Source organism: Garra rufa, chromosome 23 (genome assembly GCF_049309525.1).
Source record: "Garra rufa chromosome 23, GarRuf1.0, whole genome shotgun sequence".
In the NCBI taxonomy this organism is placed as follows: Eukaryota; Metazoa; Chordata; class Actinopteri; order Cypriniformes; family Cyprinidae; genus Garra; species Garra rufa.
Window position 1 is genome coordinate 3007369 of NC_133383.1, and position 13794 is coordinate 3021162.

The following is a 13794-nucleotide window of genomic DNA, read 5'->3' on the forward strand; positions in this document are numbered from 1 at the left end:
GACAAATGGCTCAGATAAAACAAAAAATCGTATGAATTAAATGTGCAATTGCTCAAACATGTCACTAAGAAAATACTGAATGCCTAGCATAATTTAAAAATATTAACTGCTATAGAAAAATCAACTACATTAATGTGATCTAACATTGAGCAATTTTTAACATTTAATAATGTTATTTTTTAACATTTGTTAATCGAATATCTGTTGACATCAGCATTTCCAAATGAATAAAAAAAAATGTCCATGTCCAAAAACTGTCATAAAAATATGATTTATTAATATTTTTTTCCACTTTCACTGACGTCGATTTTTTTAACCAGCATCTGTTCTATCCATAGATACCAAACGTTCATTAATTTTCAGAATTGTAACCCTTTAAATGCTGGTTTGTTTGCATAATGCCACAGATGTTTTTTTATGAAAAAATTAAAAATAGTAGTCAATTTCCATATACTAAATGCTAAGCAGAATTTTTTTCTTTGCTTATTAGATTCTTGGGTGTGTCAGTGAAGAACAGCAACATTCATTTTGAGGCATTTATATTTGTTATGTAGTGTTACATTTAAAAAAAAAAAAATGCCAAATTTGAAAAAAAAAAAGGGCACAATCTAGTAAAAAATGGTAAAAATGTAAAATTTGAAGCCTTGCCGATATAATGCTTGTTAGCAAATATTGTGTCATTTTATAGCCAAATGGCCCTGGGTTAAAAAATTGCAGTTTTAATGGGTTTCACTGTGTATACATTTTTGTCCTTAAGGTCCTGAGTGTAAGTATTTTTTTGAAGGAAATGAGGATGAAATATTAAAATTTCAATAAAATAAACACCTGAGCCAAAATGTATGCAGTTGGCATTAACACAGGCACACTTATGACAAAAAACAAAACTGAAATGGACAAAACTGTCCATAAGGTCGCACAAGGGTTCAACTCTATTTTTTAATATTCCTGCAAAACACTAGTTTGTAAAAATGACTTAACATACAGAAGCTTTGATTCAATGCTTTAATTGAAAAAAAAAATTATGCATACAATCATCACATGATACAAAACCAGAAAAAAAGCAAAAGAAAAACCACATGGGGGAGATTCCAGAAAGAAACGTTTTAAAATTGCAGCCTTTTATTCAAATTATAAAAAATAAAAATCATAAAACAGTCGACGTCTATGAAATGGACCAGATTAAATCACAAACAACACATCTTTACACGTCTGTTGCCTCATGTCAACACTCACAAAGGACAAAACGGGTTATTCATCTTCAGATCTTTCACAATCATAACCACATCCACGTGATCATTAACATTCGCAAGCTCTCCGTGAACTGAACGGTGAATAAGGCCTTTGGGGTTCCTACAATGGAATGTAAATTACAAAACTGAGAAAGAAAAGAGGGTGCGAGGCGGCGGAGAGGCGTCCGCTCATCGATAGTGGCGCGGCGGGGGGCTGTGATGCTGGAGCGGGGCTCGTCGGGAGGGCGGGCTATGGCGGGTCATGTGACGCGGCGGCGATCGGTAGCGGGACGGCGGTGACCCTCTGCTCTGGTACGGGGGTGTGTAACGTCCGCGAGATCTGGAGCGGGAGCGTGAGCGACCCCAGCTTGTGCCCCGCTCCTCCATCACTCTGATGTAGGACGTCTCTCCCTGTGACACAAACAATTACTGTTGAATGAATGTTGATATGTTGAAACATGATATAAATACTGAGATGTATATATCATATGAAAACTCAATAAATAAGCTTTCTATTGATGTATGGTTTGTTAGGATAGGACAATATTTGGCCGAGATACGTCTATTTGAAAACCAGAAATCTGAGGGTGCAAAAAAATCTAAATACTGAGAAAATCACCTTTGAAGTTGTCCAAATTAGGTTCTTAACAATGCATATTACTAATCAAAAATTACATTTTGATAGGTTTACAGTATTTTTGGCATAAAAGAAAAATCGATAATTTTGACCCATACAATGTATTTTTGGCTGTTGCTACAAATATACCCCAGCGACTTAAGACTGGTTTTGTGGTCCAGGGTCACATATTTGTTGTATTTAAAACTTGACTCTTCTGTAGTTATATCGTGTACTAAGACCGGTGGAAATGCAAAGCTGCGAGTTTCTAGGCTGATAAGATTAGGAACTACACTTCCATTCCGGCGTAATAGTCAAGGAAGTTTGCTGCCGTAATATGGCCGAAGCAGGCGGAGTATTATCAGAAATGAGTTCCCAGCTAGTTTAGCATTTGCACATGTGCTGCGTGGTATTACTGCTCCTGCTTCAGCCTTATTACGGCAGCAAACTTCCTTGACTATTACGCCGGAATCTTATCAGCCTAGAAAATTAAAGCTTTGCATTTCCACCGGTCTTAGTACACGATATAACTGCAGAAGAGTCAAGTTTTAAATAGGACAAATATCGAAACTCGTTGGTCATTTTTGAACGCGATGCTACTGGTCTAATAGGATTCAATGATCTATGCTAAGCTATGCTAAAAGTGATATCGCCAGAACAGGAGAACGGCTGAATGGATTTCAAAACGGTAAAAATCAACTTATTAACTCGGGGGGAGTTGGAGAATGAGCCTATTTCCAGAAAAAGTGGAGTGTTCCTTTAAACATGCTTTGTTTCTTATTAAAACTACAAACGTCCTTCATTCACGAGCAGCGAGTGATTTTTCTCTTTGTATTTTTACGTTTTATTCATATTAGGCACAGAGACGGCAGAAGGATTATTACGTGTTGCCGCTGTACCACACGGATCCAATATACTGTTGCACACATATTTTCATTCTCAACTGTTTATGGTCATTTAAGACATAACTCTTGTCAGTTTACATGAATATTCACCAAGCGCCTCATTTTGAAATGTTGTTGCGTGTATTTGAGCGTTTAGGCGCACCATGGGCTAAAAGATACCTTTAAATGTCCGTGTTCTGCTCCGTCTCTGAGCGCATTCACAGAGCAGCGCAAGTTTTCTTATGCGCTATTAAAAACACAACATCGAAGAAACATTAATAAATCAAGCACGTCCTGTTTTATGAAAGTCACGTTACATGATTTAGCTGATTTGCATGTGAAATTAGGCTTTTATGGAGGAGCGAAAGCGCACCAGTGGAAAGGGGGCGCAATAATCGTCTCATTTCGATTACTGCATTTTCATGATCGTTTGAAGGAGAAATCGAAATCGAAACCGAATTTCGATTAATTGAACAGCCCTAGCATCACGCCATTGTTCGCTATCATTTATTCTGCCTTTTTGCTTATTCGGCCGAACACGGAAAGAGCTTTTTTTTGCTATTTTCAGCCTGAATAACTTCAGTTGCCGAACATTTGGTGCATCCCTATAGAATACAACTTGCAATGAGGTGTAAACCTGGTCAGCTAGTTATGCATTAAATATAAATAAACAATAGACCCTGACCTGGTGGGATCTGAACTCTGTGCCGTCGAGGCGTCTCAGTGCGTACTCCATATCCTCACGTCTGAGGAACTCCACCACACCTTCGCCGTCACGCTGCACATCAGCGAAACACACGTCTCCAGCCTCCCGCATGTGGTCTTTCAGATCCTGCCAGCTTCCGGTGGGAGGAAGACCTGCATAAGAGACACGACACAAATGTAAAATGTTTTTTATGCTACAGTCTTGAAAATTATAAAGGAAAGTGCTGTAAACGTGTGTAAAATGTAGATGCGTGCAAACAAATGATCCTATTTTTGCACTATTTAAGTCAAGCATTTACAATGCATTACAATAAAAGCTTAAGTAAAATGTATATTGTGACCCTGTTTGTAGCAATAGCCAAAAAATGATTTTTCTTTTATGCCAAAAATCATTAGGATATTAAGTAAAGATCATGTATATGAAGATATTTAGTAAATTTCTAACCAGTCTTAAGTAGCACAGGTATATTTGTAGCAATAGCCAAATATACACTGTCTGGGTCAAAATTATTGATTTTTCCTTTATGCCAAAAATCATTAGGATTTTAAGTAAAGATCATGTTCCATGAAGATCTTTTGTGCATTTCCTACCTTAAATACACCAAAACATCATTTTTGATTAGTAGTATGCATTGCTGAGAACTTCATTTGGACAATTTTAAAGGCAATTTTCTCAATATTTAGATTTTTGCATCATCAGATTCCAGATTTTCAAATAGTTGTATTTTGGCCAAATATTTTCCATAAATCAATGGAAATTATTTAGCTTTCAGATTTAAAAAATGCCCCTTATGACTAGTTTTTTGGTCCAGGGTCACAATTAAGTTCATTAAGATTTAAAGGTTAGTTTTATTAAATGCATTTATCAATGCATTTTACACCATATCAGCATCAAAGGCAATTAATGGCAAACTAAAATTAATATTAAGATTTAAAATGGATTTAATAAATAAATCTTAAATTAATTGTATACAATAACAAAAAAAAAAAAATTTTTACAAACAAATAAAAAACATATAAATACATTTTTTGTAATATTTTACTAGGAGAAACTTAAAAAAAAAAATCCATCAATGTACTTTTGAGTATTATAAGGGACAGTTCATCTAAAACTGAAGATTCTGTCATCATTTACTCACCAAACCCATAATTTATCTTATAGGCTTTTGTCTCTCCATTGAAAGTTCAGGTAACCAAAAAATGAAGATCCAAAAAGATAAAACTAATTCATATGAATCAAGCATTTAATCCAAGAGAAACGATCCTTTTAATCAGCCTGAATGAGGTCTGTTTGTCATATAAAGCGATCAAATCTCTTTACAAGCCTTGGATCAAACTGCTGGATTTATATGGATTTATTATACAATGGAGAAACAAACAAAAATGTTTGATTAAACTGACAATCCTAATTTTGGTTGAACTGTCAATTTAAATACTCAGAAAGTACATTAATGGACATGGACACAAAAAAAAAAAAAAAATCTGATATTTTCCCAAGAGAAATTATCGACCATCAATTTAAACGATTGTATATACATATATTTGTTCATTTATTTATTATTTTTTGTGTGTATGCGTTTTCTGTTTTCATGTTTTAGTATGTTTTGTGTGTTTTTGCCTTTTCTGTCTATAGTGTTTTTATTCTTTTATTTCAGTTTTAGTTATTTTAGTAAATCAAAATTCTTATATTTTTCCAGATGAATTTATCACATATCAATTTAATAGATTGTATATAATTGTTATTTTTGTTCATGTATTAATTTTGTATAATAATATATGTTATTTTAGTATTATCGATTTACTATTCGTTTTTTAATAATTTAAACTAGATTTTCTTTTTATATTTTCTGTTTTAATTTTTTATTTTCTTTAACATTAGTAATTTTAGTTTCTATTCTATTTTATTTCAGTTTTAGTTATTTTAGTACATCAAAATTCTTATATTTTTCCAGATCAATTTATCAAAAATCAATTTAAAAGACTGCATATAATTGTTATTTTTCTTCATTTATTTATTTTTGTTAAATAATATGTTACTTTACTATTATTGAAATACTATTATCGTTTTTGTTAATATTTTGAACAAGATTTTATTTTTATATTTTGTTTTCATTTTTATTTCCTTTAACGTTTTATTAATTTGTGTTTTTATTCTTTTATTCAGTAAATCAAAATGTTTATATTTTTCCAGATGAATTTATAAAAATCTATTTTATATAAGTGTTATTTCTGTTCATTAATTTACTTTTTGTAAAATAATTGTATTTTAGTATTACTGATATTCTACAGGTCCTTCTCAAAAAATTAGCATATTGTGATAAAGTTCATTATTTTCTGTAATGTACTGATAAACATTAGACTTTCATATATGTGACCCTGGACCACAAAACCAGTCTTAAGTCGCTGGGGTATATTTGTAGCAATAGCCAAAAATACATTGTATGGGTCAAAATTATTGATTTTTCTTTTATGCCAAAAATCATTAGGAAATTAAGTAAAGATCATGTTCCACTAAGATTTTTTGTAAAATTCCTACTATAAATATATCAAAATGTAATTTTTGATTAGTAAAATGCATTGTTAAGAACTTAATTTGGACAACTTTAAAGGTGATTTTCTCAATATTTTGATTTTTTTGCACCCTTAGATTCCAGATTTTCAAATAGATGTATCTCGGCCAAATATTGTCCTATCTTAACAAACTTTTTTTTACAAACAAATTTTACCTTATGACTGGTTTTGTGGTCCAGGGTCACATTTAGATTCATTACAACACAACTGAAGTAGTTCAAGCCTTTTATTGTTTTAATATTGATGATTTTGGCATACAGCTCATGAAAAACCAAAATTCCTATCTCAAAAAATTAGCATATTTCATCCGACCAATAAAAGAAAAGTGTTTTTAATGCAAAAAAAGTCAACCTTCAAATAATTATGTTCAGTTATGCACTCAATACTTGGTCGGGAATCCTTTTGCAGAAATGACTGCTTCAATGCGGCGTGGCAGGGAGGCAATCAGCCTGTGGCATTGCTGAGGTGTTATGGAGGCCCAGGATGCTTCGATAGCAGCCTTAAGCTCATCCAGAGTGTTGGGTCTTGCGTCTCTCAACTTTCTCTTCACAATATCCCACAGATTCTCGATAGGGTTCAGGTCAGGAGAGTTGGCAGGCCAATTGAGCACAGTAATACCATGGTCAGTAAACCATTTACCAGTGGTTTCGGCACTGTGAGCAGGTGCCAGGTCATGCTGAAAAATGAAATCTTCATCTCCATAAAGCTTTTCAGCAGATGGAAGCATGAAGTGCTCCAAAATCTCCTGATAGCTAGCTGCATTGACCCTGCCCTTGATAAAACACAGTGGACCAACACCAGCAGCTGACATGGCACCCCAGACCATCACTGACTGTGGCTACTTGACACTGGACTTCAGGCATTTTGGCATTTCCCTCTCCCCAGTCTTCCTCCAGACTCTGGCACCTCGATTTCCGAATGACATGCAAAATTTGCTTTCATCCGAAAAAAGTACTTTGGACCACTGAGCAACAGTCCAGTGCTGCTTCTCTGTAGCCCAGGTCAGGCGCTTCTGCCGCTGTTTCTGGTTCAAAAGTGGCTTGACCTGGGGATGTTTCTGCAGGTCCCCCAAGGTCTGGAATCGGTCCTTCTCCACAATCTTCCTCAGGGTCCGGTCACCTCTTCTCGTTGTGCAGCGTTTTCTGCCACACTTTTTCCTTCCCACAGACTTCCCACTGAGGTGCCTTGATACAGCACTCTGGGAACAGCCTATTCGTTCAGAAATATCTTTCTGTGTCTTACCCTCTTGCTTGAGGGTGTCAATGATGGCCTTCTGGACAGCAGTCAGGTCGTCAGTCTTGAGACCATGATTGCGGTTTTGAGTAATGAACCAGGCTGGGAGTTTTTAAAAGCCTCAGGAATCTTTTGCAGGTGTTTAGAGTTAATTAGTTGATTCAGATGATTAGGTTAATTGCTCGTTTAGAGAACCTTTTCATGATATGCTAATTTTTTGAGATAGGAATTTTGGGTTTTCATGAGCTGTATGCCAAAATCATCAATATTAAAACAATAAAAGGCTTGAACTACTTCAGTTGTGTGTAATGAACCTAAAATATATGAAAGTCTAATGTTTATCAGTACATTACAGAAAATAATTAACTTTATTACAATATGCTAATTTTTTGAGAAGGACCTGTATTATAGTATTTGTTAATATTTTGAACAAGGTTTTATTTTTATATTTTCTGTTTTTATTTTCTTCAATGTTTTAGTAATTTTTTTTTTTTTGGGGGGGGGGGGGGTTATTATTTTCAGTTAGTTATTTTAGTGCATCAAAATTCTTATTTTTCCAGATTAATTTATCAAATATAAATGTGAAAAATTGTATATACTTTGTATAAATTTTTGTTCATTTATTTATAATTTTTTGTACAATAATAGATTATAGATAATAGATTTTATTTTTACATTTTCCATTTTAATTTTTATTTTCTTTAACGTTTCAGTTATTTTTGTGTTTTTTGCCTTTTCTGTCCAGTGTTTTAAACTCTTTTATTTCAGTTTTAGTTATTTTAGTGCATCAAAATTCTCATATCATTCTAGATTAATTTCTCAAATATAAATGTAAAAAATGGTATACACTTGTTATTTGTGTTCATTTATTTACTTTTTGTACAATAGATAGAATAGATTATAGATAATATATTTTATTTTAATATTTTTTGGTTCAATTTTTTTTTTTTCTTTAACGCTTCAGTAATTTTTGGTGTGTTTTTGCCTTTTCTGTCTTTCATTTCAGTTTTAGTTATTTAAGTACATATATATACATATAAAACTATATATTATATTTTTCCAGATGAGTTTATAAAACATCAATTTAAAAGATTTTATATATTTATTATTGTTCATTCATTTATTTATTTTTGTTAAATAATATGTTACTTTACTATTATTGAAATAGTTTTCGTTTTATATTTTGAACTAGATTTTATTTTTATATTTTGTTTTCATTTTTATTTTCTTTAATGTTTTAGTAATTTTATGTGGTTTCTCTTTTATTTCAGTTTTAGCTATTTTAGTAAATTGAATTTAAACTTTTCAAATATTTTTTCAAATAAGTTTATCAAATTTAAATTTAAAAGATTGTATATGTTTGTTGGTTTTATTTATTTATTCTTGCAAAATAATGTTATTTTAGTATTACTGACATACAATTATAGTTTTAGTTAATATTTTGAACAAGATTTTATTTTTTATATTTTCTTTCACATTTTAGTAATGTCTTTGGGGTTTTATTATTTAATTTCAGTTTTAATTATTTTAGCACATCAAAATTCTTTTATTTTTCTAGATTAATTTATCAAATATTAATGTAAAAAGCCGGTATATACTTGTTATTTTTGTTCATTTATTTATTATTTTTTGTACAATAATAGATTATAGATTTTTATATTTTCTGTTTTAATTGTTCAAGTTTTAGTTATTTTAGTGCATCAAAATTCTCATATCATTCTAGATTAATTTCTCAAATATAAATGTAAAAAATGGTATACACTTGTTATTTTTGTTCATTTATTTATTATTTTTGTACAATAATAAATTATAGATAATAGATTTTTTTAATAGATTTATTTTTGTTAAATAATATATGTTTCTTTACTATTATTGAAATACTATTATAGTTTTTGTTAATATTTTGAACTGGATTTTATTTTTATATATTCTGTTTTCATTTTTATTTTCTTTAACGTTTCAGTAATAGTTTGTCTTTTTGCCTTTTCTGTCTACAGTGTTTTTATTCTCTTTTATTTCAGTACATCAAGAAAAATTACATAAACTGAAATAAAATGAGTCTTATTTTATGCAGTTACTATTTATTTGATTTATTTTCAAGTAATGATTTTTTTTGTTTTAGTTAACTATAATATCTAATACTATTTTTGAAATACTAGTTTTTGTTAATATTTTGAACTAGGTTTTATTTTAATATTTTCTGTTTTCATTTTTATTTTCTTCAACATTTTAGTCATTTTTGGTATTTTTATTCTTTTATTTCAGTTTTAATTATTTTAGTTAGTCAAAATGCTTATATTTTTCCAGATTAATTGATCAAAAATCAAGTTAAAAGATTGTATATAATTGTTATTTATTTATTTATCGAAAAATCATGTTATTTTAGTATTACTGATATACTTTTATAGTATTTGTTAATATTTTGAACAGTTTTATTTTCATATTTTCTGTTTTTATTTTCTTTAATGTTTCATTCATTTTTTATTTCAGTTTTAGTTATTTAAGTACATATATATACATATATATAAAAATATATATTATATTTTTCCAGATGAGTTTATAAAACATCCATTTAAAAGATTTTATATACTTGTTATTATTGTTCATTCATTTATTTATTTTTGTTAAATAATATGTTACTTTACTATTATTGAAATAGTTTTCGTTTTATATTTTGAACTAGATTTTATTTTTATATTTTGTTTTCATTTTTATTCATATTTCAGTTTTAGCAATTTTAGTAAATTGAATTTAAACTTATATTTTTTCAAATAAGTTTATCAAATTTCAATTTAAAAGATTGTATATGTTTGTTGGTTTTATTTATTTTTTCTTGTAAAATAATGTTATTTTAGTATTACTGATATACAATTATAGTTTTTGTTAATATTTTGAACAAGATTTTCTGTTTTTATTTTCTTTCACATTTTAGTAATGTTTTTGGGGTTTTATTATTTAATTTCAGTTTTCATTATTTTAGCACATCAAAATTCTTTTATTTTTCTAGATTAATTTATCAAATATTAATGTAAAAAGCCGGTATATACTTGTTATTTTTGTTCATTTATTTATTATTTTTAGTACAATAATAGATTATAGATTTTTATATTTTCTGTTTTAATTTTTATTTTCTTTAACATTTTAGAAAATAAATTATTCTTTTTTATTTCAAATATTTTTTAGTCAAATATTAATGTAAAAAATGGTATAAACTTGTTATTTTTGTTCATTTATTGAATTTTTATATTTTCTGTTTTAACTTTTATTTTCTTTCACATTTTAGAAAAAAAAAAATATTTTCTTTTATTTCAAATATTTTTTAGTCAAATATGAATGTAAAAAATGGTATAAACTTGTTTTTGTTCATTTATTGATTTATTATTTTTTGTACAATAATAGATTATAGATAATAGATTTTATTTTTATGTTTTCTGTTTTCATTTTTATTTTTTTTAACATTAGTATTTTTTTGTTTTTATTCTCTTATTTTAGTACATCAAAATTCTTATATTTTTCTAAAAATTCATCAAATATAAATGTAAAAAATTGTATACACTTGTTATTTTTGTTTATTCATTTATAAATTACTTTTTTGTACAGTAATAGATTTTGTGTTTATATTTTCTGTTTTAATTTTTATTTTCTTTAACGTTTCAGTAATTTTTGGTGTGTTTTTGCCTTTTCGGTCCACAGTGTTTTTATTCTCTTTTATTTCAGTTTTAGTTATTTTAGTACAAGATACTTTAAATAAAAATAAGCAATGGTGCAGTTAATATTTATTTTCAAGTAATGATTTTTTGTTTTAGTTAACTATAATATCCCTGCTACACAATCCATTGAAGTATGATTCTTAATACTGTATATTCTTGCCTCAATCCTGTTAACTCACCCGTCACAATAACGCGAAACTCAGATCTGCGCGTCGGGGGCCCGAAGCGTCCCCGTGGTCCTCCTCCTCCTCCTCCTCCTCCTCCTCCTCCTCCTCCAGGTCCACTAAATTTGGATCCAGAAGATCGAGGATATTCCACACGCAGCTTACAGTCTCCAAATCCATATCCATTCCTTCCAAAGACGGCGTCCTCCGCATCCCTAGAGGAAGAGAGGGAAAGTGCTCCTAATTTGCGTTCTACACTTGAAAAAGCCTCGTCCGCGTGTTCCGGGAGGCCGCGCGACTCACCGTGGGTCCTCAAATCGCACGAAGGCAAACGGGATGGTGCTTCTGTTGTTCTTCAGCTCAATATCCCGAATTTTTCCGTATTTGTAGAAGAGATCCTCAATGTCCCTCTCCTGGACGTCCATGGGAAGGTTTCCCACGTAGATCCGTCCGTCCGACATGGCTTTAACCTTCGAGGAAATAGAGCGTTTCCCTGCGTCAGGGGCTTTCAGAACATCCAAACTCTAGTCCGTCCCAATAAAAGCCTCTATTTACAACTCTAAACTCATGTCGAGTTCAAGAAACCCAGCACAGGACCCTCCAGGACCACAGTCTGAAAACTTAGAAACAAGGACAATCAATCAGAATGAACATACACGACGGTCAGACGAGGAACAAGGGCCTGATGCTTTCAATCCAGCATTAAACCTTTGAATAACATCATTGACATCGTAATTAACCTTATTTATTTAATCCAAAGCACAGCCGAAACCGTAAAATCACAAAATATTTTTAGTTTTTAAAATAAATGCTTTCCATTTGAATATGTTTTAAAATGTAATTTATTCTGTGATTTCAAAGCTGAATTTTTAGCATCATCACTCCAGTCTTTAGTATCAGATGCTGCTTCAGAAATCATTCTAATATTCTGACTTGCTGCTCAAAAACTTTTATTATTATTATTAAGTTGACAACAGATGAGTAGAAATCGTTTCAGTTCAGAATAACAGCATTTATCTGAAATTGAAATCTTTTGTAACATAATAAATGTCTTTATCATCACGTTAAATCATCCTTGTTAAATAAAAGTTTTACTTTCTATAACTAAATATAATAATAAATAATTAATAGAATTAATAATATAGAATAATAATGATTCTATAATATAAAAATTACAACTCCAATCTTATAATGTTACAAAAGCTTTTTATTTCTGAAAAAAATTTGCATAAAAAAAATCCTGAAAAAAAAATGCTCACTGTTTTAAATATTTATAATAACAATATAATAATTCTCTAATATATCATATTATATATAATAATAAAAATAAATGTTTTTGAGCAGCAAATCAGCATATTAGAATGATTTCTGAAGAACCATGTGACACTGAAGACTGAGTAATGATGCTAAAAATGCAGCTTTGGTGACAGAAATAAATTAAAAGGTTAAAACATATTCAAATAGGAAGCAGTTATTTTAAATAGTAAAAATATTTCACAATTTTACTGTTTTTGCTGTACTTTGGATCAAATAATTGCAGGCTTGGTGAGCATAAGAGACTTTTTTTTTTAAACTTTAAAAATCTTACTGTTCAAAAACTTTTGACTGGTAGTGTAAAAAATATGTTAAGTGAAAATACTTATTGCTAAGGCCTAAAAAATGACTTTTAATATGTTAAAAGGCATGCAGCACACTTTAATAAGCAGGAAATTAGAAATAACTGCTAAATAAACATCTGATATAAGCTTTGCAAAGAGAATCACTTCGCAAATATGTACGTTTCAACATTTAATTAAAAAAAATCTGTTTATATTTAATCCCTTTTTACGGCAGGCTTTGATAATTCAATAAATGGAGTCAAATGCAAATCAGAGAACAGCCATGACAGCTGCTAACAATGCTAATATCTCTCAGGTCGTCTAACGCATTTAATTCACTATTTAACTCAAAGTATCTACCTAAATCCGTTCGTTTTCGTTTATGTTACGTGGTCACCTGAACAAGACTAAAAGTGTGATATTTCTGTGTTTGATAACACTACAACACAAACACATTAGCATACTAGCTGTTAGCTTCTTTGTTGAGACAAGTGCTCAGAGCAAAATAACGAACAGCAGCAAATAACGAGGACAGGCTTTTTTTTCTTACGCATAAATGTGGTTAAAGATGAAATAGAACTTAAGTCTGAAACGAATGGTTGGGTTTACCTCTGTAATTTGCAGCTCGTAATAAAAACCGAGGATAAATAAGCGCACGCGCTTCCCCTCCCCGGATCAGGAAGTGACACCAACTTCCGCCCCCTTCAGACTCAAACGAGCAACTGCAGCAAACGGCGGAAACCTGTCACTACAAAACACACAAGCAAAACACGAGCACAAATGTTGTCTATATCACAGTCAAATTAAAATTAGATAAATATAAAGATGCAGATTTGACTGATTTAGGATTTTTATATTCTTAAAATTGAAGAAAGTTAAACTAAACAGATAAATGTTTTTCCTAATGTATTAATTTCATGTACACATTTTATACAGCCCCGGATAAACCGCTCTTGTTTTCATTTGTAAAAAATAAAAAAAACGTAATCTCACCTGAACATGTTTGCAGATGTGTGTGGGATGTCTCCGACGTGGAAAGTCCATATAGATATTTTATTTGTAAACATACTTTTTCTCTTATTTC

General features: G+C 30.3%; 2 protein-coding genes across 2 annotated transcripts in view; both read right to left on the minus strand.

Moving 5' to 3' along the window:
* The window catches only part of sgsm1b (small G protein signaling modulator 1b), a 33344-nt gene extending 32123 nt beyond the window's left edge, over positions 1 to 1221 (minus strand). Inside the window, exon 1 of the mRNA XM_073830191.1 lies at positions 1206 to 1221. Within this exon, the coding sequence (XP_073686292.1) occupies positions 1206 to 1221 (16 nt within the window). The remainder of the gene's footprint in view (positions 1 to 1205) is intronic.
* On the minus strand, positions 1097 to 13409 carry LOC141299483 (serine/arginine-rich splicing factor 9-like). The gene is made up of 5 exons (XM_073829839.1): positions 13320 to 13409; positions 11416 to 11732; positions 11128 to 11327; positions 3415 to 3587; positions 1097 to 1640 (listed from the first exon to the last, which is right to left on the minus strand). The coding sequence occupies exons 2-5, from the start codon at positions 11571 to 11573 to the stop codon at positions 1419 to 1421; spliced, it is 753 nt and encodes a 250-aa protein (XP_073685940.1). The 5' UTR covers positions 11574 to 11732; positions 13320 to 13409; the 3' UTR covers positions 1097 to 1418.
* Between the last annotated feature and the right edge of the window lie 385 nt (positions 13410 to 13794).

Excerpts from the sequence above, each read along its gene's own strand:
- LOC141299483 (XM_073829839.1), bottom strand. The coding sequence starts at position 11,573 with ATGTCGGACGGACGGATCTACGTGGGAAACCTTCCCATGGACGTCCAG. Across the intron at positions 3,588-11,127 it reads GTTTCGCGTTATTGTGACGG|GTCTTCCTCCCACCGGAAGC; the intron begins GTGAGTTAACAG and ends TCTCTTATGCAG. Across the intron at positions 1,641-3,414 it reads CAGAGTTCAGATCCCACCAG|GGAGAGACGTCCTACATCAG; the intron begins GTCAGGGTCTAT and ends TTTGTGTCACAG.